This window comes from Xenopus tropicalis, chromosome 5 (genome assembly GCF_000004195.4).
Source record: "Xenopus tropicalis strain Nigerian chromosome 5, UCB_Xtro_10.0, whole genome shotgun sequence".
NCBI classification, from domain to species: domain Eukaryota; kingdom Metazoa; phylum Chordata; class Amphibia; order Anura; family Pipidae; genus Xenopus; species Xenopus tropicalis.
The window spans coordinates 85646243-85672330 of NC_030681.2; the positions used below are offsets into that span (position 1 = coordinate 85646243).

The window sequence follows — 26088 nt, forward strand, 5'->3', positions numbered from 1 at the left end:
TAAGCTCTTCTGCAAGCTTTACTTAAAGGAACAGTAACACCAAAAAATGAAAGTGTATAAAAATAATTACGACATTATGTACTCTTGCCCTGTGTGCTGGTACAGCTGGGGTGTTTGCCTCAGAAAGACTACTATAATTTATATAAACAAAGCTGCTGTGTAGCCATGGGGGCAGCCATTCAAAGGAGAAAAGGCACAGGCACATAGCAGATAACAGATAAAGCCCCATTATATTCTACAGAGCTTATCTGTTATCTGCTATGTAACCTGTGCCTTTTCTCCTTTTTTTCCAGGTTGAATGGCTGCCCCCGTGGCTACACAGCAGCTTATTTATATAAACTATAGTACTGTTACTTTAGCAAATACACAACACAATGCCACAATTGTCACCTATTACTGGAATTATTTGATAAAACAAAGAAAATGTATGAAAGTGAATAAATTATATCACTTCAAAGAGCTCTCCACTACAACCCCTGAACAAGTTACCAGATTTACTGCCAAATGCATATTTCCCCCTATTTCCCCTCCCTTTCCCACTGCATCCTCATTCTCCTGTTTCCTAACCCGTCAACCTCACAGAGCTTCTCTGTATATTCAATGTGATCACACCAGTTATGTATATAAAATACATTCTGTAACCTTTGAGCTGTGAATATTGGCATAGCTATAGAGGAAGCAGGCCCAGCTGTCTTGGAGGGCCCCGAGGGACAAGGGGCTGGGACCATGGGGTCTGCTTAATAAATACTAGCGATAGAAATCCCCCCTCCCAAGCTGCTCTCATACCTGTGGCCGGGAAGCAAGGGAATCAGAGGGGCAGGGATACTGGTGGGGGTGGGTGCAGAGTTCTCGGTAGTAATCGTTGTGTGCCAAATTCTGTTGGGGAATGATGATACTTAGAAATATAACGTTAAAAGAACTGATCACTGATATTAATGTAACCCTTCCCCTTGAAAAATATTGTGCTATTAAATGTCACCTAGAGGTTCCTTGACCCGTGCCCTCACATTCCTTAGTCACTTCTAGTATCCATAGATTTTACAATAGGGGTACATTATTACCTGTATAATACCTATATCATTTCCATGACACATATGTAATTGCCATTTTTGAATCTCAGTGCTTTTTTAAACAATCTCCTAATTATTTATGATGAATTAAAAAACAATAAACTTTCTAAATTATATTTGTGTTTACTGAATGTATATTTAACTCTTTAAGTGAGTAACTATAATGAAGCAGAAATTAATGGAGCACAAACCATGGTCCAACTTAATGAAACATCTTGGAATGTCACAAGAAAGATGCTGCAAGAGATTCCAGTCAGTAACAGGCAAATCCAAGGCAGATTAGTGCTCTGATGAAATATCCAGTGTCTGTAATAGCATCGTGGACCACATGCCTATTATGTAAGGGGTTTAGTGAAATCTCTGTTCAAGGACCCCGGGGGATATGATGTGGGCAGCAGCCAAATTCACTTCCCCCTCAGTTAAGGGCAGTGAGTAGCACACATGGTGTGGGAAGGTTGAACACTCATTGCAATTTATCAGGAACAGGGGCACAATCCACCCAGTGATCCATCTGGCTAGTATGCTGCCTCTGACAAACAGCTGATTCAATGAGTGCACCAGTGTGGGCTGTCACCGCTGGAATATACAGCAGAGCAGATCAGTTTCTAGCCACTATGCTCAGAATTCCTTATTCTTTCATGCTCCTGGGGTTGATTTTCTGTCTCGTACTTGCAACAGAGAGCAGAAGGCACAGGAAGAGGAGATGGGCAGGACAGCTGGAGGTGCAGCATATGCAGGCCAGGTAAGCACCATTACACCTAGCACATGCGTACTTCTCTTGCTCACTTGGTGCTCTCGCTGTTAACCTTGGATCTCACTCTGCAAATTTTATTATGCACAGCTTGATTTTTTCATTTCCAAATTAACCTTAACTGTCTAGCAGCTGTTGAACTGCAACTCCCAAACCCCCTGACAACATTAAGTGGCATATATTTCAGGTCAAATCTGAATTCATTTCATACTCACCTGATACTATGGCGTCTACTAAATATCTAGTATAACTAAAATAAAAGGTAAAGTGAAGCTTTAAATTATTGGAATGGCTTCAGGAAGTAATATATATATATATATATATATATAGCAAGCCTGTTTTTCTTGGTTATTGTTTACCATGCAACCACCTATTTTAAGCTGTTAAACATGTATTAGTATGTATTTAAGTAAGTATGTATTAGTATTGTGTTATAAGTGATGGCAGAATTTGAAGCTCTTGTTTCATCTCTTTTTATCTGCTATCTGCTAGGATACACAGATAACAGTGACAACATAATGAGAGTTGTAATATACTGCAATTTTGTTGCAGTCGGAAAGCAGTTTGTTTCCACTGATAGTTTGCATGTGTAATTATAGAAGTGTGTGTTTATGTGTCTGCTTATTGTTTCCTTCAGCTGGAAACTGAAACAACGTCATACAAACTAGATGTAAGAAGGCAATCACAGTATTTAAGACCAGTCTGACACTGTTCATGTTCATTTCCATCTAACACAATACTACAACATAACTGAAAACTTCTAAAGGTTATATAGAAAACCCCAAAATGTCACTGCCAGGCTCCCCAAATACATTGGCTTTACCTTTTTATTTAAGTGTGTGTGCACGCACATCATTGATTCAACAAACTGTAGCTGACAATGATTTGGTAAATATATAATTTGTATGTGAATAACTTCCATATGGAATTTTTGTGGAAACAGGGTATCCCTGGCCTGCCTGGCTTGCAATTTAATTCTGGTGCTTTTGTTATGGGAATTATATATATATAGAGAGAGAGAGAGCGAGAGGGAGAGATAGAAATATTTACATAGTTACATAGGGTTGAAAAAAGACCAGAGTCCATCAAGTTCAACCCTTCCAAGTAAACCCAGCACACCCAACCCACACCTACCAATCTATACACTCACATACATAAACTATATATACCAACATCAATACAAACTGTAGATTTTAGTATCACAATAGCCTTGGATAAATGATAGAGAGAAATTACACAGAATCAACCCTACAGTTGCTTTTGTTTGACTGTAGCACATCTTGGCAGTATATGGTTTTTAGCATTCCCTTACTGAATACAAAATAGATGTATCACAGTGTGCAAACTGGCTTTTCGTCCTGTAAAAAGAATAATGCAATCCATTAGCCTCAATTTCCCTAAGGATGTTTCCTTTCTTCTCAAACATTCACATTTGCCTTTGGAGAGATTTGTTAGTGTTAGGGCTCTGGTACACGGGGAGATTAGTCGCCCGCGGCAAAACTCCCTGCTCGCGGGCGACTAATCTCCCCGTGTACCAGAGCCCTTAGAGGTTTGTCATCAGAAACAGAGGAAGAATATAGTTTTATATATATTATATGGCTTATTTTTATTTACAGCCAACAGCACAGAATCATTTTCAGGCCAAGCATGTCACACTTGTCACATTCAGGGGGGTTGTGAATTACTCTCCAACACCAAGCTTTCTTAGCTTCTGTGAGCAAATGGAACTTGCATGGCTATTTTTCTGTTTTACTCATGGTTATTGTTTTATTACTGCATATAATACTGGAAAATGAGAAAAACATTTGAGCAATAACACTGTAATTACCATTACCTTCAATAAACACAGATGAAGGTCCATTTCTATTACGATGTTTGGATTGATGCATTGCAATATCTTTATGTAGTATTTTAAATCTTATCTATTGCTAGTATTTCAGGGGTATGTTTGCTATACAATGGAAGTGTGTGAGTCATGCTTACTTGCCATAAAGCTTTGTAGGGTTACTGGAATGTCTATTATACTTTTGCATAATGCTTTAGGGTGAAAACACACAGAGCTACTAGTAGCAGCTACTTGTCACGGCTACTAAAATAGACAATGCTGATCATTCACTGATAACTGTCTCTTCGTGTGTTTTAGCAGAGGAAATTCTCAGTATTGTCTATGGCAGGGTATTTTCTGGCATTTTGTAGCCATGACAAGTAGCTGCTACTAAGTAGCTCCGTGTGTCTTCACCTTTTACAGAGATTTTATATTGTTAAGTTGTTGCCCATTCACAAAGACACAGCACACAAATTGGGGTCACTTTGATGGGAACTATCCTGCCTTCACGCTTTTGGAATCTGTTATACTATGGCTCTGTGCAGCATCCTTTAGTAATGCAGCAGTTTTGATAATACAGTACCTGGCCAGCCTATGGCACAGGGCATTTCGGGAAGGTTTAAAAACAAAACTCTACATTTAACTCTTGCTTCTTGCTTCATTTTTCCTGGGCATTGTCTATTAAATCCACAACTTTAAAAGCTCCATGCAAATGTTCAAAACCAACACTACTAAGGTGTGATTAATCACCCATCTAAATAAACACCTTGCACCTCGATCAGCCTTTAGCTTCACAGTTCTAATCTTACAGCATCACAATCTGCAGGGGTGGATAGGTAAGGCATTGACTCCCAAGACTGCACCCCTTTGTAGGAGTTGGCCAGTTAGGGCCAGATGTGGGTTAAAGTAATTATATATAAATAAAACATACACTATTGGGCTTATTTAGCAATGTTCAAGTTTGTAAATTTTAGAGGTTTTTCTTCTACTTTTTTTACATTCAAGTTTTCTGATTTTTTGCACACAATAAATATTAAACATTCAACATTTTGATATGTAATTAGAATATTGGGAGTTTTAACGCAAAAAAAATTGAATTGCGGAAAAAATTCAACCGTTGATACCCCCTGTGTATATGTATCATATTTAAAAGCAGGAATATCTTTATAGAAAACCAAGAAGCTTTGTTTTTTATTCCATAAATGATTTAATGTATGTGAGATCCCCCGGTTTCATAATGTCTCTGCTGCAAGGAGATTAGAGTTGCCACCTGTCGGCTTTGGTTTTAATGTTCTGAAACAGATGCACCAAATACAGTTTTGTGTATGATACTGCCAGCGCTCCCAGTAGCGTTGGAGTGCTGAATTTAACATTTTCTGGGATACCCCGTAACTGTGTGGGGTAATTAATCATGCATTTTTGAGCCACTGTGCACATACTGCCACCCTAGATGAGCTGCATACTGCAGCATGTGCAGTTCCATGGGCTAAGCTAGCCACTTCTATCTGCTCAGTTTATGGACATTGCTACAGGAATATTTGTTATAATCAGACCATGGGGTTTTGGGATCCAATATCACAGAAGAAATAAAAAAATTGTATAATGCAGGAGTCAATTCACAATCTTACCTGAGGTACAGGTGATTGGGCCTGATTAGGAGGGGGATCCCCACAGAGTTCCCCATCTCTATAAGACTTTCAAGGACCTAATTTATAATGGGTAAGTGAAGAGGATCTGTACTAATTACAAACTGGATCAAGAATCATGAATCTTCTAATCTTTTGTATGTCTGTATACTGTATGGGGGCCATGTAATTACACTGTAGTCAGCATCAGGCTTGTAGGAAACTGTGTTTCTCATTTATTGGGTGCAATGTATCAAAGTGCAAAAAATAATACACAAAGCAAAGGCACAAACTCTTTGTCCTCCAATAATGCAGTGCAAACAGTTGGGCCCATCTCTGTATGTAACTGGCAACATCTGGCAGTGCTGCATACGTCAGGGATGGAAAATAGACAAGATGTAGGCACCCCCTGCCACACCCCTTTCTTTTATGTTACGACTTGAAGCACCAGGTGACAGAAAAAGCTTTAAATCCCTTTACCTAACATTAGCTTAGGGCTTCCTTGTTCCCGTGCACTGTGGCATGCACTTGATATTCTATTGAGCATAGGGCATAGAGCATAGCTTGCACTTCCCATGGGCTGGGCAAGTCCTTAGTGAAAGAGCTCTAGCACTTGAACTCGTATCCAAAGTACATGTTCATGTTCGGAACTATGGATGCATGCCATTTATTCGGATGTATTTATATAAACTCCACAATATCAACCACACCACACATATAACATGGACACCTGCACCTGAGTACTCTCTCATTTAATCAAACCTCTGACCCTAAAGCTGTTGGACTACAACCTCCAGCAGTCCCCTGATAGTTGAAGGCTGAGAAGGGGCATTAGGAGCTGTAGTTAAATAACATAAGTAAAGGTAGAAGGTTCACAGGTTGAAGTTTATTGGCCAGGATTCAGTATATCTGTGTTAACTGAGGTAGCTGGAGAACCACAGGACATTCCTAATGTACCTACTGTATATCAACCCCATATTATGAATTAATTTAATTAACCTATGTATACTTTTCTAGCCACGTGTATAAGAAGAACCATGATATCACCAAACTACGAAGGAATAAAAATGATCAGCTTCTCCGTGTGGACGAACATGATTTCACCATGAGACCTGCCTTTGGAGGTAAGAAAAAGAAGCCTGATACTCAGAAATGATTGGGTGGTGACAAAATATCATCCCACAGTTCCAGGCAGCTTGTTATTCGTTACCTAAATTGTGTGGGGAGGGGTTGTGGGGGACCTATGATTTTACTTCCATCACTGGTCATGCCCCCACACGACTCCCCTGCACAAAATCGCATGTGATTATTGACCTCCACTGGGCCCCCTGTACCCCTGTTTCTGTCATAGTACACTGCTTTAATAACTGTTGTATCTGACATGTTGTTAATCTGATGCTGACTGATATCCTTGGCATATATGCTATGATGATCATGATGTTCTAAATACTAGAATAAATATTCACTTTCCACTGATGTCCTGACAATTTTAAAAAATCATTTTAGTTGCAACACAGTCAGACTTACTGTGCTGCTTATTGAACAGTATAGTAAAACTACACTATCACAAGTCAGTTCCCCAATCAGTGGACACATTTGAGGTACAGAACAGCAAAGGTGGCTGTAGCTCCAGGGTTACACCAAGAAAGTGGTATGCTGAAGAATAATTAGCATTTGTGAATCCAGGGTTTCCAAAGAAGGCTATGTCAATTGGTGCAGCGTATTTGTGCCTAAAAAATGTAATTCCGACATTAAAAATCTTCAGCAAAATTGCGCAGTATTGTCGAAACACACACAGTTGATCACTTTCTAATGCATACAATGCAGCTTCCTTTCACAGCCATTATTAAACTGGAATTATTCGAAAAAATGATGCATTTGGGGTAAAAAAAAACAAATGAAATTACATCCAAGCTTGCACTTGTCATCATAAATTATGGTTATTGTGAGGCAACAGAGATTTTTTTTAATGTGTTTTTGTATTATTTCCTGGCAGAAATCCATGGCCATTTTTTCACTATTTTTTCAATAGTCATGTTGGTTGAAATTAACTTCAACAAATGTATCCTAAACCTCACAGCTTACACATTTGCAAAATCACACTGAGCAGCACTGGGCTAGACCCACAGCCTTTCCATGTGAGGACCTGCCAGATGAACAGATTTTAGACATTTGAGATTTGAAATTACCCAAATGCCAGTTATACAGCCCAATGGCCTTAGAGATTATACTGTAGAATGATCTTGTTCTTGGCTCTTTCCAACACTTTTAGGGTAATCAGTTTAGTCTTTTCAGTATGTGTTAAGAATGCAAAAAGAATAACATGCAAGAGTCAGCACAGAGCAGTCGCTATACCAGTCACTGAAAAAAAAATACAGGTTACAAATGATGTGCTTAACAACAATGCACACACTGCAACATAAAATTGTACTTTTGCATTCAATTTGTGCATCAGTACCAGTTGGTGTAACTGCAGATGAATTGATCCCCCCTTGGGGGACCCAGACTGTTTGAATTTGCACACGTGCAGTGGACACACACAGGTGTGTACACAGGGGGGAGTTGGAAGGGCTTGCTGTGCACACCAGGTCAGTCTGGAGATTTTTTTACAAGGGGCCCCTGCGCCATATAGATAAGCCACTGTTTTGGGCACTGATTTCTGTCAAAATACTTGTATATAGTTTTGTTTTCGCTACTCTCCTGAAAGCTTTCCTACCACCCGACCCAAAAAAACTCATCTATGCTACTTATTCATGTCTCACATATGTCAAATTATTTCTTCCATTCTCTGTCTAGGACTTCATCTAGGCTAGGAAAAAGAAACATCAGCTGCTGCAGAAATCCTGCTCCCGTTTTTCTCAGCACAACTCCATGCAAACACATGAGGAACTAATGGGCTACATGTTCCTAGTCTGTTCCACAAAAATATCCTCAAAATTGTATTTGAGACCAAGCTGCCCCCAGACAGTGCTGTAATATGCTACAGTGTTATTCAGGAATTTATATTCTCTGTACACATGTATAGAATATTCCTGCACAGGCAATAGATAGGGATTAAGCATTCTATGGGGAATGGGATGTCACTAGTTTTGGAGAAAGCATTATCAAGGGATATAAAAGAATATTTGAAAATGATTTTAATGGCGCACGTGGATAATAAACATCTGGAGCGGTAGAGCATGTGTGGGTGTCTTTGCAGGGCATCAGGATTAACTGTAGAAGCTTCCTAATGATCATACAGATTAGTGAAGGCAAACAGCAGGCATCTCTGTGTAAGTGATCAACAGCTGTTTAACTCTTAGTGAACCTGACCAGAAGCGAATGACCCTAGACTGATTTTAGCTTATCACTGTCCCTGTCAGACGCTTGCTTATGTACCATACATACTTAGATATCTTTATATAGGCTAAAAAAATTCCTGTTACCCCATGACTATCCAGCAGCTGACTACATCACAACATCAATGCCTGGGGAACCTGGGAGTTGTAGTTTAAAAATAGCTGAAGTGCAACAGGTTGAGGATCCCTAAACAAGAGCAGAATGTTCAACTATAATTTAATTATATAAATATTCTATGGGCAGTAAGAGATTAATGACTGATTAATGCCTGATGAAACACTGATGTGAGGATTAGTGGGTAATTTGAAAGAGAGAGCTTTCTCTGCATATGTGGTTGACAGCAGTCACTTGCTCAGCCAGTTATAGTTGATACACGTGTTGTGTGCATGAACTCAGGAGCCGATCTGATACAGAACCCTGTAAATCCCTTTTAATGTAAATTTTTATTGCTGTTCTGTATTGGTAAACAGACTAGAGCAAAGTATGCGGCTGGCAAAAGCCTTGTAAAAGGTACTTTAGATAAGTGGTGTCTAACCAACTCTCTGACTACTGTACATACTCAAAATATCTTGCAAGCGCTACATGATTAATTCATTTTTTAACACAAGCATTTCTGAGGGAATTTCAGGGCCACATAGCCACTACTGAGCCTAATGACCCACAACAAATGATTTCTCTGCTCTGCATTAAAATTACCCCTTAGTTTGATCAGTTATGATAAAACTTGGTTTTATCAGTTAGCACCTTAACAGAAAATCTGATTGGCTGCTATTGTGAGTTGCACACAAATGGTGCAAGCCATTTTACTGATAGTCCAATCCACTGTCTAAGGTTCATATGGACTTATTTGCTAGCATGGATGCAAAACTAGAATGTTATTTACCTTGCAAAATTTTGTTTTAAAATTCAGTAGGTTGCAGTTACGCTGAAATTCTGCAAAATATACTGCCTTGGGAGGAAAAAACAAAGCAAATAGTGCCAATTTTTTGCACCAAGAGTATTTCTTGGTGCAAAACACTATTCTAGGGGGCAGATTTATCAAAACACGAGTTTGAATCCTGAATGGGAAAAATTCGGATTGGAAACAAAAATATCACGAAAATGCTTATGAAAAAATCGTATTAGTCACGATAATATTGTATTGGCGATCCGAAAGTCACAAAATTTTCGTACCGAACGATAGTAAACAGCGGCAAAACCAATCCGATTTTTTCGCTATAAAAATACAAAAAAGTTGCGCAATCGGCAAAGAAGTCGCGAAAGCGCCAGAAAAGTTGCGCAGGGTACGAAAAAGTTGCAGAAAATACGATTGAACTGATCAAACGAACGCTCGGAGCGTTCATGGATAAGTAAATGTGCCCCTAAATGTTTGACTGCTGCTGGAACCATTAGTATGCTCTGTGTTTTGAATTACTGAATGATAAATTTAACCTCAATATGTCCCTAAAACTAACTTTACTGACATTTTTTCTGCAATAAGGCAGAACTGTGAAAATATACTGTAGGTAGTCCAGAAATGCACTGCTTTGTTGGGTTGCATAGTCCTTGCTGCTTCTGTCTCTTACACTCAGGCACGGCTTGCTCATGTCACACTCAAAACTATGGGTATGGAATACTGTGTCTGCATGGCCTACTAGGCTATGGTACCTGTGTAGTGAAGAAAGGGTGAATATAAAATATTTCCATTTTTTATTTGGGACAGTTGAGCTCAATAACTGAGAAATAGTTATTTTGTACTTTATCCACCTTTATTATTGACCACAGATCCTTGGGTACTATATGCACTTTTCAAGTGTTTGGTTTTTCTTGTTGTTTTATACAGGGAAGTGTGGAATTCTAGGGTCAAACTTAACAGTTTGTATTGCAGATATTTGTTAGCAGCCCTTTTATTTGAACCATCATGTTTTGGGATTTAATATATTGGGGCTTGATCTAAATAAACTTTATTATGGAAATACAATGGAATTAGATGCGATTCAGTATTCAGTCTACTGTATTGTAGTTACATCACAGACTTGCATACAAAATATGAATAAAGAAGTGGTGTTTTATCAACATTTTGGCAATGATTTCACTTTCTAGCCATTATTGTTGGCTACTTATGCATATAACAGGAACTGGTACAATAGGGCTTGACGCAAGCAGAGATTAGCCCTGCATGCATCAAGTCCTGTTGTGGCAGTTGTTTCCTGTTATATGATTAGGTGGTGCCATTCTCCAATTCTGTGCACCAGGCTAATATCGCGGAAGAGGCCAGAGAGTGTTGGAAATTCACCTTTATGGGTGGTTTATGCATGCCATAATGCAGTAATTCCCACTGACAAAATTATAATCAAAGCCCTCTTTCGGCCCATCAGTAAGTGGTTTGCAGGGAAAACCTGGCATTTTATCTCCAAGTTGCTTTTTTATTTTCTCTGTAAAATGCATTAATAAGATTAATAAGAAATAATTGCAATTTTGCTCCACAAACTGTGGAGTTCTCATGTTACATAATTACAAAACCAACAGGGTTAAAGATGATAAATATTTAATCTTTTGGAACATTAGAAGAAGTGGATTTTGGAGAACTTAAAGCTGCAATGTTACAGTAAGAGGTCTGAGGCAAGAGAGAGAGAGAGGGATTAAAGAGGATTACAGTAAAATGATGATTCATGTGATTCCTGTTAATCAGAATAGTTTACCTTCTTCATATCTTCCTGTTATTCAGGAGTGCAGACATCCTAGCATTAAACTTCCCGTCATTGGACTACAGGTTCACTCATAGTTGTATTTATAAGATTAATAAGATTATTATTGTTAATTAATAATATTATTACTCAGAGGTCTCCTCAAATTAAAATTACATCTTGAAGGGAAAGTTCACTTTTCAATTTTTTTAGCAGATGAAAGTAACCTAAGTAGGCAGCTACTTAGGTTACTTTCATCTGCTAAAAAAAATTGAAAAGTGAACTTTCCCTTCAAGATGTCTTTATTTTTTTATGGTAAGTGGTTTTTCAAATGTTTGAAAATAAATCTTAACAGGATGCTAGTCAGATATTTATCAACCCCTCCATTAAAAAGCTAAACACAAGACTAGAATCATCTCCACCTGACTGAATTAACCAGCAGCAATCCATGGGCTGCTGCCACCAAAGGCAGTAGCCCCAGTGCCGCCCCCTCTCTCCTGCTCCGTGTTGGAATAGGTGCAAAGGGGGCCGCATTGCAAAAAACAAACAAAATGTCACCTTTTAAAGTTACCAGAGGTGGCTTTTTGATGTTGGTGAACTGGTCGCCCACTGTCATCTGAAGCAAGGTTCTTACCTTACCTCATGGCAGGAGCATCCCTGGAAATAACACCTACTCAAAGTGAACCTTATAAAAATGAAATAAATTACCTTTCCACCTAAACCTTCTCCCCTCTTTAATATTTCTACTGATGGCATGCTTCTTAACCATGTCAACTCAGCATGTTGTCTAGGGGTAGTCTTTGACTCCTCTTTTTCCTTCTCTGAACATGTTAAAGGACAAGGAAAGGCTAAGTCACTTGGGGGTGCCAAAATGTTAGGCACCCCCAAGTGACTTTAATCGCTTACCTTGTACCCTGGGCTGGTGCCCCTGTTAGGAGAAAACAGCACCGGGGTACCTGTAGCGAGTGCTTCCTCCTTCCTGCCTTGTTCTGCTGGCAAGTTCATTTTTTTCACTGTACTGCGCGCGAGCGAAGCAGGAAGGAAGAAGCGCTGTTCTCTCTGAACAGGGGCACCAGCCCGGGGTAAAAGTAGGCGATTTAAGTCACTTGGGGGTGCCTAAAATTTTGGCACCCCCAAGTGACTTTGCCTTTTCTTCTCCTTTAACACCATGGTCAAAACCTACACAATATTACCAAAAGCCATACCTTTCTTTCACAAGCAACAGCTAAGACATTCATGCATGCTCTCATGTTCATCCTATCCCCTTTACACTACTGTAACCTGTAACTGGCCTCCCAAATTCTCTTGTCCACTACAATCTGTATCTGCAGCTATAATCCTCCTCCTCTCATTTAAGAAGGAACAGGCCCCATCACTGATGAAGTCCTTATTTTGGCTTCCCATACATGAAAGGATTTAAATTTCTTCTTATGACTTATGACTGAAGTCCTTCACCCTATACCTCACTACATCTCTTCACTTGTGTCTTATACATTCCTGGCCAACTCCTCTGTTTACTGCCTGGTCGCACCTCTACTAACACTACCATTTTCTGCCTTGCTACCCCTTACATTTGGAATGCCATCCGTAAATTCCTCTGGAAAAAAATCTTCACTTAGTCTCTTAAAAAATAAGCATAATAAAAAATAACATTTGACTCAGTACTGGCACTTTCGAGGCAGTGACAACCATGGTAAACTGTTATCCTTATAATGGTGTCTGTAAGATACCCACCCACTTAGATTTTAATCCCTATGGGAAGGGAGCTCTTTCCTCCTATTTCTTTAATACTATCTGAATGAACTATATTTTGTATTTATCTTTTATTAATGTACTGACCCTTGTTTTCTCTAGTAATACATTATTCTACTGTACAGTGCTGAATACACAAGCTTTAGAAATAAATATATACATACACACATGCAATAAGTACAAGGCACTGTTTTTATTGAACAAATAGGAAATAATTACAAAAATAATAATATTTGCTTAAAATGAACTCTATAGGACAGCAGACTTCCAAATAAGAGATTCCATACCTGTGGTAAACCATTTCTTACCACTCTAAATTATGGTGCTTATTCCACTGGTTAGTTGGTTAAGCTGCAGCAGCTGCAGACTCACAAATCCAATTATTCCTCCAATCACCAACTTTACTCAACATTTTTGCACCTCTATTGATTTAAATGTAATTTTTCCATGACGTTTAAACCAAGATGCTGCTAAGCAAGATCAGTGATTCTTAGGGGCACATTTACTAACCCACGAACGGGTCGAAATGAGTCCGATTGCGTTTTTTTCGTAATGATCGGTATTTTGCGTTTTTTTCGTATTTTTTGCGAATTTTTCGTTACCAATACGATTTTTGCGTAAAAACGCGAGTTTTTCGTAGCCATTACAAAAGCGTAAAAAGTTGCGCTTTTTTCGTAGCGTTAAAACTTACGCGAAACTTCGCACCTTTTAAGTTTTAACGCTACGAAAAAGGCGCAACTTTTCACGTAAGTTTTAACGCTACGAAAAAATCGGGCGATTTTACGCAACTTTCGTAATGGCTACGAAAAACTCGAGTTTTTACGCAAAAATCGTATTGGTAACGAAAAATTCGTAAAGACGCCGAAAAAATCGCAAAAAATACGAAAAAGTCGCAAAATGTTCGTTTTCAAGTCGGAACTTTTCCAATTCGGGTCGGATTCGTGGATTAGTAAATCAGCCCCTTAGAGTCTCTCACTCTAGGTATTGTTTTCTTTTGAATCAATTCAAGTTAGTTAATGTTGCAGTTTACTCACATGACATTGGTACTGACTGCTTTAAAGTTATCACCTTTAACTTATCTTTTAGTATATTGTAGACAGTAATATTCTGAGACAGTTTGCAATTGGTCTTCATTTTTTATTTGTAGTTTTTCAATTAACTTTACTTTTTGTAAAGCAGCTCTCTAGTTTGGAGCTTTACCAGCTATCTTCCTAGCTACCAGGGAGTGGTTTGAATGATAGACTGGTATATGAATAGGAGAGGGCCTGAATAGAAAAATAAGTTCTAAAAAGTAACAATAATAAAATGGTAGCCTCATAGACCTAGAGTTGTTTGGCTGCTGGGGTCAGTGACTCCCATTTAAAAAGCTGCAAAGAGTTAGAAGAAAATGCATATCATTCAAAAACTATACAAAATAAATAATAAAAATTGAAAAGTTGCTCAGAATTGGTTATGCCATAACATTCTAAAACTTTTAAAGGTGAACCAAACCTTTAGGAGTTCTGAATGGATAACAATGGATGAGGCAGAAAAAAGCATAGCTAAAGTACAATCTCCATCCTGCACTGCCTGGGCTGTTGATCTGTGGATAATACAGTGAGGAACATAAGTATTTGAACACCCTGCAATTTTGCAAGTTCTCCCACTTAGAAATCATGGAGGGGTCTGAAATTCACATTGTAGGTGCATTCCCACTGTGAGAGACAGCATTTAAAAAAAAAATTCAGGAAATCACATTGTATGATTTTTAAAGAATGTATTTGTGTTGCACTGCTGCACATAAGTATTTGAACACCTGAGAAAATCAGTGTTAATATTTGGTACAGAAGCCTTTGTTTGCAATTACAGAGGTTAAACGTTTCCTGTAGTTCTTGACCAGGTTTGCACACACTGCAACAGGGATTTTGGCCCAGTCCTCCACACAGATCTCCTCTAAATCTGTCAGGTTTCGGGGCTGTCGCTGAGCAACACGGAGTTTCACCTCCATCCAAAGATTTTCTATTGGATTTAGGTCTGGAGACTAGCTAGGCCACTCCAGAACCTTGATATGCCTCTTATGGAGCCACTCCTTGGTTATCCTGGCTGTGTGCTTCAGGTCATTGTCAGGTTGGAAGACCCAGCCACGACCCATCTTCAATGCTCTAACTGAGGGAAGGAGGTTGTTGCTCAAAATCTCACAATACATGGCCCCATTCATCCTCTCCTTAAAGGAACAGTAACACCAAAAAATTAAAGAGTTGTAAAAGAAATATAATGTGCTGTTGCCCTGCATTGGTAAAAGTTGTGTGTTTGCTACAGTAACACTACTATAGTTTATATAAATAAGCTGTTGTGTAGCCATGGGGGCAGCCATTCAAGCTGGAAAAAAGGAGAAAAGGCACAGGTTACATAGCAGATAACAGATAAGTTCTGTAGAATACAATAGTGTTTTATCTGCTAAGTGCCTGTGCCTTTTCTGCTTTGAATGGCTGCCTCCATGGCTACATAGCTGCATTCTTTATATAAACCATAGTAGTGTTTCTGAGGCAAATACACCAGTTGTACCATTGCAGGGCAACAGTACATTATATTGGAATTTCTTTTATACACTTGAATTTTTTGGTGTTACTGTTCCTTTAATACAGTGCAGTCGTCCTGTCCCCTTCACAGAAAAGCACCCCCAAAGCATGATGTTACCACCCCCATGCTTCACAGTAGGGATGGAGTTCTTGGGATGCAACTCATCCTTATTTTTCCTCCAAACAGGGCGAGTGAAGTTTAGACCAAAAAGTTCTACTTTGGTCTCATCTGACCACATGGCTTTCTCCCATGCCTCCTCTGGATCATCCAGATGGTCATTTGCAAACTTCAGACGGGCCTGGACATGTGATGACTTGAGCAGGGGAACCGTGCAATGCATGATTTGAAACCATAACGGCGTAGTGTTCTACCGACCTTTGAAACTGTGGTCCCACCTCTTTTCATGTCATTGACCAGCTCCTCCCTTGTAGTTCTGGGCTGATTCCTCACCTTTCTTATCATCAATGATACCCCACGAGGTGAGATTTTGCATGGAGCCCCAGTCTTAGGGAGACTGACAGTCGTCTTTAGCCTCTTCCATTTTCTTTCTGATTGCCAGATTCAAATACTTATGTGCAGCAGTGCAATACAAATACATTCTTTAAAAATCATACAATGTGATTTCCTGAATTTTTTTTTAAAATGCTGTCTCTCACAGTGGGAATGCACCTACAATGTGAATTTCAGACCCCTCCATGATTTCTAAGTGGGAGAACTTGCAAAATCACAGGGTGTTCAAATACTTATGTTCCTCACTCTATTTACCGCTATATTTTCTGGCATAATGTGCAGGAACTGCAGGAGGGGACAATGGCATGTTGCTCAAGGTCAGTAACAGATTAGTAACCGGAGATAAATCTGATTATTTTTATCAAAGGTTGACCATTAATTTTAAAGAATCCATTTCTTCAGTAAATTGCAGAGAATATTGTTCAGGGAAAGGGTCAGTAACCTGGTCAGATAGAGGAATATTATCTTTCCATGTGCATGCAAGTGCAGTGATGAAGATATTGCAGCCCTTTCACTGTGATATGAAGATTAAGTCACATATTAAATCAGTTTGCAGAGATAAAAAAAAAGAGATTCATTGTTTGAAATAATTTAGAAAATGAGAACATTGAGCATCTCATTAACCAGCAGTTACCAAAAAGCTTTGAAACTGCAGTAAATAAGGGCTCTGATTTTATTACGAAAAAATCCTCTTTGGTGATAAAACTATGAGATGAGATAGTCCCCAAACTCAAGGTAAACACAATGAAAATAACTCTACAGACACATCAAACAGAGTAACGTAGGGCAGAAAGTACATGTTGCCTATATTTGGCTGTTGCAGGCATTCCTTATCCAGATCCCTCGCTCTCCTATTAGGCACTGTATCTGATATAACCAAAATGTTTTTTCATCTTGTGTTTCCTTCAAAAACAAGATGCAAAGACAAAATACAGCAATTTTAAACTACTCCTGTCTTCAAATAGCTCTGTAATTGCAGTGCAACTGAAGTTTGCCCAGTAGCAGCAACCCATAGCAACCAATAAGATGGTTTCTTTTTAAGGGCTCTGGCACATGGGGAGATTAGTCGCCCCGTGTGCCAGAGCCCTAACAGGTGACCAGGAAATGCTACCTGTTTGCTATGGGGTTCTGCTCTTGGGCAAACTTAGTGCCTTTTATTACATAACCCCATTAATGTCTCATCAGCTGTGGTCATCCATTGGCTTCCTGTGCATACTAGGAACAGAAGTAAAACTGCCATTGAACCAAATTTGATATCATTACTTTTAATTATTGTTTTTTTGTAGTAATAAGTAAGCAGAAATCATTGTAAGAAGTCTGTCATCTTTCAGGAGTTTTCTATTTTTTTCAATTAAGTAATGGCTATATGAGGCCTTCTGAGCCTGAGGAAAACAAGTTGATACCGGGATACAAGAACAAAACATAGAAATATTCATCTGTGCTTATTTCGATTGTGGGCCTCTGTTGCTTCAAGTGTGTTCATATCTGTCTGAATCCCCATATAAACAAGCCAAGCGTAATATTAGGAGATGACATGCTTTACAGTAATAAGATAGACCATTAGTACAATTGTGTTTCAGCTCCAGTGATTTTGCTGCAAGAGAAAAGTAACCCTATTATTAATATGGATGATTTTGTTAGCTACATAAAAGTAAATAGCATTAAAGCTCAGTCAAAGAAGAGGCTGTATTACACTAAATAAAAGTATTCCCATGCATTACATTATTTATAGTTTGTGTTGGCATGCAAACACGGGAACACGTGTATTAAGGACAAATAGGTAACGGCAGAATTATTCATCGTAGCAGATTCTACACTGTGGGAGCTATTTCTGAAGTGTTGATAAGTAATAAGTATGACTTGGTCACACATCAACATTATCACCCATTTAGAAAGCTTAAACACTTTCCACTGAAGTTAAAGGAAAGCAAAATACCAGTTAAATTAATAAGGAAATTATTATCTTGGCTCACAAGAATTTTTTCAGCCATAGTAAATAGTAATGGGATATCAGCTAGTCTGAGCTGGTAGTATACTATATGTATAGAAAGCAGAAAACTTGTGGTTTTAAAAATTAGGTAAATCTGTATACTTGATTATTTTTTTCAACATTATCACTTAATAACAAGGCCATCATAATGAGAGCCTTGTGGCTATGAATGACCCATGCAGAGGCAGACATGCCACTTACCATTTTGTGCTACTTATATACTGGCCATAACAGAACTGAGGCTGTGGAATCAGACTAGCTGGCAACATAAAAAATATTTTATCCAGACCCAGGCCATTTGCAGTGGGCTGCCAAGCTTGCTCTCAGTGCCATCTGTGGCTCACAATTTAGTTTTTTAAAAAACATTTCCTGATCCCTTTCATGCTGTATTCTAAGATTGTTGGCAGCACAGTTGCTGTGTTTTAGGCAGTTTTATTGCTATGTAAGGCTAAGGGCTCTGGCACACAGGGAGATTAGTCGCCCGCGGCAAAACTCCCTGTTCGCGGGCGACTAATCTCCCCGGATTGCCATCCCACCGGCAAAAATGTAAATCGCCGGTGGGATGGCATACGTGGCGGCCTCAAGAGGAAACTTGCGCAATTTCAGTGAAATCGCTCCGCCGCGTATGCCATCCCACCGGTAATTTACATTTTCGCTGGTGGGATGGCATTTCGGGGAGATTAGTCGCCTGAGACACAGGAGATTTGTCGCGGGCGACTAATCTCCCCATGTGCCAGAGCCCTAAAAAAGGGTCAACACTGATCAGGCTAGGATACTACAAGTGTAAATGTTGTTGTACAGTGGCTAAATAATGTGCAAAAGCCTGACAGATGAATTATCCCTGGGGATCAGGAACTAGACTGGAGCAGAGAAAAGCTCGAATAGGATATTATTGCAAATAAACTTGGAAGAGGAATAGAAAAAAGCACTGATCAGAAGCAAGATGAACCTATAATAATGGCCAATTCTGGGGTTATATGATACCCATGACTAGAACAAGAAATCTTGGCACCTTGTTAAACCCCACAGAAAACCATGACCCTAACAAAAAAAACTGTGATGCTCAGCCTGCACAACATCCACATACTGCACCAAATATAAGATGGAGTAAACCTCATAATATACATCAACACAGCTGGATTGTTACCACTCTTAATTTTTATCTAACCATAGAAAACAGAACCTTCAGAATCATGTGCAGACAATAACTCATGTACAGATAATCACTGCCTCCCTTTTTTACAACTTGTCCCTAGTTCTCATATTTATTCTACTCATTAGGGAAATAAACACTCATGTTCAACATATAACCAAAGGCAGGGGTCATTGTACTAGGGGAGAGAAGTGGAATGGAAGGAGAATTATTTACTTCTAGTATCCATACTTATGAAATACAACTATAATAAGCTTTTTTTTCTCTGTTTGTTATCTCAAGCATAATAAAAACAAGTTTGTTCAAAATTAATTAAACTCACATAGCGAATGCTTGCTTATTTATTAATCTGGTAAACACGTGTGAATAAAAAAAACTTGAATAAGTAGGATTTTCAAGTTTACAAACCCGAATAAAACTCAAAAACACAATTTATCCAAATTGAAAATATGGCTTGATTTTGCCTACCACAACTCCCATTGATTTCTATAAAAACTCGCAAGCTTTTAGATGGCATTTTTACATTTGAGTTTTTGTGGTTCTTGCACTAATAAATACCAGACATTCGAGTTTTTTTATCCATAACTTGAATTCAATTTATTTTAGCACAAAAAAAACTTGAATAGAGGAAAAAATCAAACTCAACCATTGATACATCTGCTCCTAAATCTTACTCTCCCTGTTGTGGAGATAGAAAATAATACAATTTTCATGCGCTTATTTAGTTTATACAGTACCTGTGCACACTGGTTTCTTCGCTCAATAAATCTTTATTATACCTTGTGTCAATGTTTTAAAGGCCCCCCCCCCAGTGATTATAATCACTTACCTGATTAGTTACCCTGGATTGGTGCTCCTGGGCTACTCCTTAACTGGAAAATGTGGTCTTTTAAATATTATTTCTGGTATGGTCCTAACCTCTAGCACTCTCAATCTAATGTATGGCCAGCATTACTAAGTTGTGTTTTGTAAGTGTTCATTAGCGCTACAGATGAAAGATGCATTTTGGCGGCTTAGAGGTAAACTATGTGCTAAATGTAAAAAATGATGTCTAGTTGAGCCAAGTTGTACGTAATGCACCATTAAAGCTTGGTTCATCTATATTTTAGATATGATGGTTCAGACTCTATGTTTCCTAACCTCAGAACAGGTCTAGAAGAATCTTAAATAGTTCCATGCTAGATATTATACAGGAAACCAAACCTAGACTAAACTGATTTCACAATGTGATTGGCTTGAAGTCCCACTCCAAGAAAGTGTTTTAGACTGTATCCATAGCCATCTATGTCTAGTATAAATAAATCTAAAGCAACTGGACTTGTTAAGTAATCATTGAAGATTTTTCACTACTCATCCGAGCAGCTTCTTTAGTTCAACTGACTGGTATGGGAAGTCCTAAATTTCTTCAGTTCAACTGACTGGTATGGAAAGTCCTCAGCATATGTACTCTTCCACTAATCCAATCCAATCACATATAGATATACCATGACCTGGATGAATGAAAATCTTCATAGTCATAGCCATCTATAGTCACTTAGAAACATCTAATTTTCTTTGCTGCAGGTCCTGCAATTCCTGTGGGTGTTGATGTACAGGTTGAAAGCTTGGATAGTATTTCTGAAGTTGATATGGTACGTTTTATCAGCATTTTATTACTCTTAAACCATAAAGTCATTATGTTAAATGTGTTGCTATGTAATGGATTTTAGGCATCAACATTGAGTAAAGGATTTTCAGTTATTATGTAAAGAACTGATAAGTATGTGGTCAAAGACACGGGGATCTCTATATATAATTGTCTGTAAGCTCTTTAAATTGGTATCCTACTTCTTAGTGTATTCTAGGGGATGGTCATTTAATGTCTAATATAGAATAATTAAAACAGGTTATTCCCAGGAAGTAAAAAAATAAAGACAAGGGGATGGGGTGAGAGGTCCCTGACCTCCACCTTTAACATTATTATTAAATCAGCCTCACATTATTTAAGGCTTAGAATACTCCATAGATTAGGGATACATGGGTAATAGGCATAATATTACTGTCTCACCTGGTTAAAATGACGGCTTCATAAATATCTGCGTTTAGATTTGCACTGATTGCAGCAAAACAGATGCCCTGCTTTGTTGTCAATAAGCAGAGTCGTCTCACATCTTTTCAGTACCAGTTGTCTTATTGATGCTTTTGGCCTTTATCAGAGCAACCATACTGACAGGTACAATTCCCAGCCTTAAACTGTTCCTTCTTTCACTTTCAGAAAAATGTACTACAGGTATGGGATCCATTATTTGTAAACCCATTATCCAGAAACCTTCGATTGCAGGAAGGTCATCTCCTATAGACTCCATTTTTAATCTAATAATTTACATTTTAAAAAATTATTTCCTCTGTAATCAGAAAACAGCTAATTTTACTTGATCCTAACTAAAATAGAATTAATTCACACTGGGGGCAAAACAATTGTATTGGGTTTATTAAATGTTTAAATTATTTTTAGCAGACTTAAGGTATGGAGATCCAAATTATGGAAAGACCCCTTATCCAGAAAATCCCAGGTCTCAAGCATTCAGTATAACAGGTCCCATACCTGTATCATTTCCCAGTTATTGTTCTTCTACAATAACGATTTTAGATATAATCTGTATCTTAACAATTCTGCTAATAGGTGACTATTTAGTTTTCTTTATAACGCTATAAATACTAAAATCCTTATTTATGAGTTATGAGGCATATAGGAAACCTGTAGCTTAGCTATTGGTAGATGTAGGCTTCATAATTGTCTATATTGGTAAATCTCATAGATTACAAGTATTATTTGCCCCATAGTAAACAATAGCACTTGGGACCCTAGCATCTAAAGCCAGAGATCCATAAAATCAGGAAGCAGTTTTTGTAAAACTATAAATTGCATTTTGAAACAACTTACATCCATTGCCATTAAACCTCTTTCTTGAAGCTTTGCCTGTTTGTGATCGATATATTATTTTTCTGATCCCTCAGGTAAGAGTACTTGTGTAACAAATCTCTAGGGTGGAAAGAGATAAGCATAACACAATGTACTTGAAAAATGTGGGCAGCGCAATATATCAGATAACAGCATTTGCCTACTAAAAACATCCAGTATTAACAGACTTAACACTATCTCATGTCTCCCCTCCTGGAGATTTCCGTTCTCCAGCTTTCTTTGCCAATTTTTTTTTCTGTTGACATATCCATAGCGACAAGTCTAACTATGTTTAAGCATGTATGATAATAGATCAGGGTATGACTAGGAGACAAATATATACTATTTTTGAATACTCTCTTATAGTCACTCTAATAAGAATATTTTTTATGACATTTAAATCAAATGGCTTTAAGCAGAATTTACTAATATAGTCACACTGAAGGTCAAGAAAGCCTTAAGGTAATGGTAAAACAACTTGCAATGAGCGAGATAGCCCTAGGGAAATTAATTTTTGAATATGATTTTGTATTTTATTCAGGATTTTACAATGACATTATATCTAAGGCACTATTGGAAGGATGAAAGACTGTCATTCCCCAGCAGCACCAACAAAAGCATGACTTTTGACAGCAGGTTGGTAAAGAAGATATGGGTACCTGATGTCTTCTTTGTTCACTCCAAAAGATCCTTTATTCATGACACAACTACAGATAACATCATGCTCCGAGTGTATCCAGATGGACATGTCCTGTACAGTATGAGGTAAGTTTTCACTTTTTAAAAACATTTAAAATAAGCTTAAAATTTGCATAAAAACAAATGAGAATTCTATTCATTAATAAAAGGTCAATGCATCTAGGATGTTGGCATCTATTGCTGTGAGACCCCCTTATGGTGGTTGCTCCATGGTTCCCCTGCATTAATATGTGCACTTGCACATCATTTTCAGGACAAATGGGTACTCAATGCATCTATGCAAAAATGCAAGGGGAAGTCTTAGACATAAGTAGCTTTAACAAATGGCACATACTGTATTCGTGCAATGACTGAAGCTAATTTTGATTGGTTGCAACTATAATTAGTGGCAAATGAACCCGTTTGTTTGAATGCAGTATTTAGTACAGATATGAGATCTATTATTTAGAATTGTTGGGGACCTGAGGTTTTCCAGATAAGGGATCAATCCATAACATGGATCACCAGCCCTTAAGTCTGCTATAAATGATTTAAAGGAGAAGGAAATGTAAAAACTAAGTAAGCTTTATCAGTACGGTCTATGGAATTACAGCCATAAGCAATCACAGTCCTCTATCAAAAGAAACACAGTATTTCTTGTCTCCTTTTTTGGGAACATGTTCTGCGAGATCAGACTTCCTCTCTTTTAGGATTCCTTCAGGTTTGGGCCTTGAGTCTGCTCAGTTCTCTCCCTCTCCCCCTCCCTTCTCCTGCTCCCCCTCCCATAAGAATGCATAAGAACTCAGTTCCCCCACCCTTAGGAATGTGTGATCTGGGCTTCCAACGGCTATAACTGCAGCAGGAAGCTACCAAGACCAAGCTAAAATGGCAGCTGCTATCAGAAGGAGCTTCTCGGGCTCTTTACTCAGGTATAGTAAAGCTTTCTGCTGAATAAATATAGCGTTCTAGGTGGCACTAATGTGGCAAATCTATTGGCAGTAAAATGCCAAAAAGACTTTCCTTCTCCTTTAAACATTAAATAAACCCAGTAGGCTTGTTTTGCAATCAATAGGGATTAATCTAGCACAGTCACAATCAAGTATACAAGCAACTGCTTGATTTTTACAAAGAAAAAGGAAACCACTTAATAATTAGAATGATATGCTTAAAATGGCCTGCATGGGAGTTAGGCATCCCATAAGTCTTTCTGGATAAAGGGTTTCTGGATAATAGATCCTATACCTGTTCTAATATATTTCCTGTTTAAACTGGCATTTACTAACTATTCTGATTTTACAGTTGAACATGTTTCAGCTTTTAATGTTTTAATTAAGAGTATTAATTTTCCATACAGATAGAAGTCTAATAAATGTAATGGAACTTATTTTTGGGTCTCATATATAGGGAAACTATTGTACTAGTTGCCTGAAGGTTAAACAGGGAAAACGCCTTCATGTAAATGCATTTATGTACTGACTACAACACCAGGGTAGTAACACAGTATTTAAATGGGTTACTCTAAAACATATATAGATTGTGCGCCTTTCTTTGGATTTCCTATCAGAATATGTTACTGAATTGTATTTCTACCCTTAAGTCATAAAAGAGGTTCCTGTCTGCTGGGCCTTTAGGCCACATGCCACCTTCAGGAGCTGTCTGCATGTGAAGCCAGCATGTGACATTGCTTACTCACACTGCTAAAAAGAGCCATAAGCAAATTTCAGAATAAATTCAAAATCTACAGCTTCTGTCATGAAGTATCCTTGACGGAAGAGAAGATGAACAGTGGCAGATGCAAATATGACATCTACATTTCATCTGCAATAGTCAAACATAATTATTGTTTTCCATATGGTTCATTGCTATTACTTCTTTTTTTTTCCAGAATTACAGTGACAGCAATGTGCAACATGGATTTTAGCCGATTTCCCCTGGATACTCAGACGTGCTCCTTGGAGCTGGAAAGCTGTAAGTGTAGCCTATACCCTTCTGGTATCATTTCAGCAATAATATATGTATATACTCGAGTATAAGCCTAGTTTTTCAGCACCCAAAATGTGCTTAAAAAAAAGTCACCCTCGGCTTATACTCGAGTCGGGTGCCATGGGTCCCTCCAGACTAGCACCCTCTGTCCTTTGTGTGCAAATTAGGCCACCCGCAACCAGACCCTCCAGTGAACATCCAATAAGAAATATCACAGGAATAGCAGTGGTTGTAAATATGTAGAATCTTACCCCCACATCAGGTGGGTCGAGGTGCTCATGCCCCAGACCTTCAGCTTACGGAGCCATACAGGAATACACAAGGGAAAACCTTCAGTGCCCTGGCCGCTCCCAAATTCATCTTCTTCTACCATCCACCTGTCCCACTCTGCACTAGACATTGCACTTTATACAGGGCCGGATTTCTGTTTTGGGCGCCCCGAGGTCGCCCCCTCCCCACCCATGCGCATGCGCGAAAGCGCCCCCAGTGCGCATGCGCGAAAGCGCGGCCCCCAGTGCGCATGCGCAAAAGCGCGCCCCCCCCCCCCGTGCGCATGCGCGAAAGCGACCCCATCAGTGCGCATGCGTTCCTTAAAACGCCCATACGGAGCAGTGGGGAGAGGTCCCGACTGCTCCGTATGGGAGCCAAATTTAAATTTTTTTTGGCAGCGGGGCGGCATGCCGCCCCTAAACTTCTGCCGCCCCTAAACTTCTGCCGCCCTAGGCCCGGGCCTTTGTGGCCTCTCCACAAATCCGGGCCTGACTTTATATTCTATAGAAACTATACATAGCTTTGAAGGACTTTAACTCTTTGTGTTTTAGCTTGGTTGCTGATTGAGCTAAGGGGGTAGTACTCTTTGTTGATACCATATTGTTTTTGTTGACCCTCTTCTCCACTTACAGAGCTAGTTTACTGTTTTTCTTTGAAATAAATATTTAAAAACATATACCCCACAGATGCCTCATTTAATGTAATTTTATTGGAATTTATTTTGATCATTGAAACTTAGCAGCACCTGCTGCATTTCCCATGCTAGGCTTATACTCGAGTCAATATATTTTTCCAGTTTTCTTAGGTAAAATGAGGTACCTCGGCTTATATTCGGATCGGCTTATACTCGAGTGGTATATTTAAAACTCAGTCCCTGTGTATAATGTATAATGAAGCCATGGGATTCTTAATAAATCAGATAAAAGTGAGTGTAGGACTGGCCAGACCGAGGATGACTTTGACATAGTTGGCGAGC

General features: G+C 38.7%; 1 protein-coding gene across 1 annotated transcript in view; it reads left to right on the plus strand.

Moving 5' to 3' along the window:
• The first annotated feature begins 1383 nt into the window (after positions 1-1383).
• LOC100486148 (gamma-aminobutyric acid receptor subunit rho-2) overlaps positions 1384-26088 on the plus strand; it is a 31311-nt gene continuing 6606 nt past the window's right edge. Inside the window, exons 1-5 of the mRNA XM_002940315.5 lie at positions 1384-1812; positions 6289-6395; positions 20804-20871; positions 22723-22946; positions 24745-24827. Of these exons, the coding sequence (XP_002940361.1) occupies positions 1619-1812; positions 6289-6395; positions 20804-20871; positions 22723-22946; positions 24745-24827 (676 nt within the window). The 5' untranslated portion in view covers positions 1384-1618. The remainder of the gene's footprint in view (positions 1813-6288; positions 6396-20803; positions 20872-22722; positions 22947-24744; positions 24828-26088) is intronic.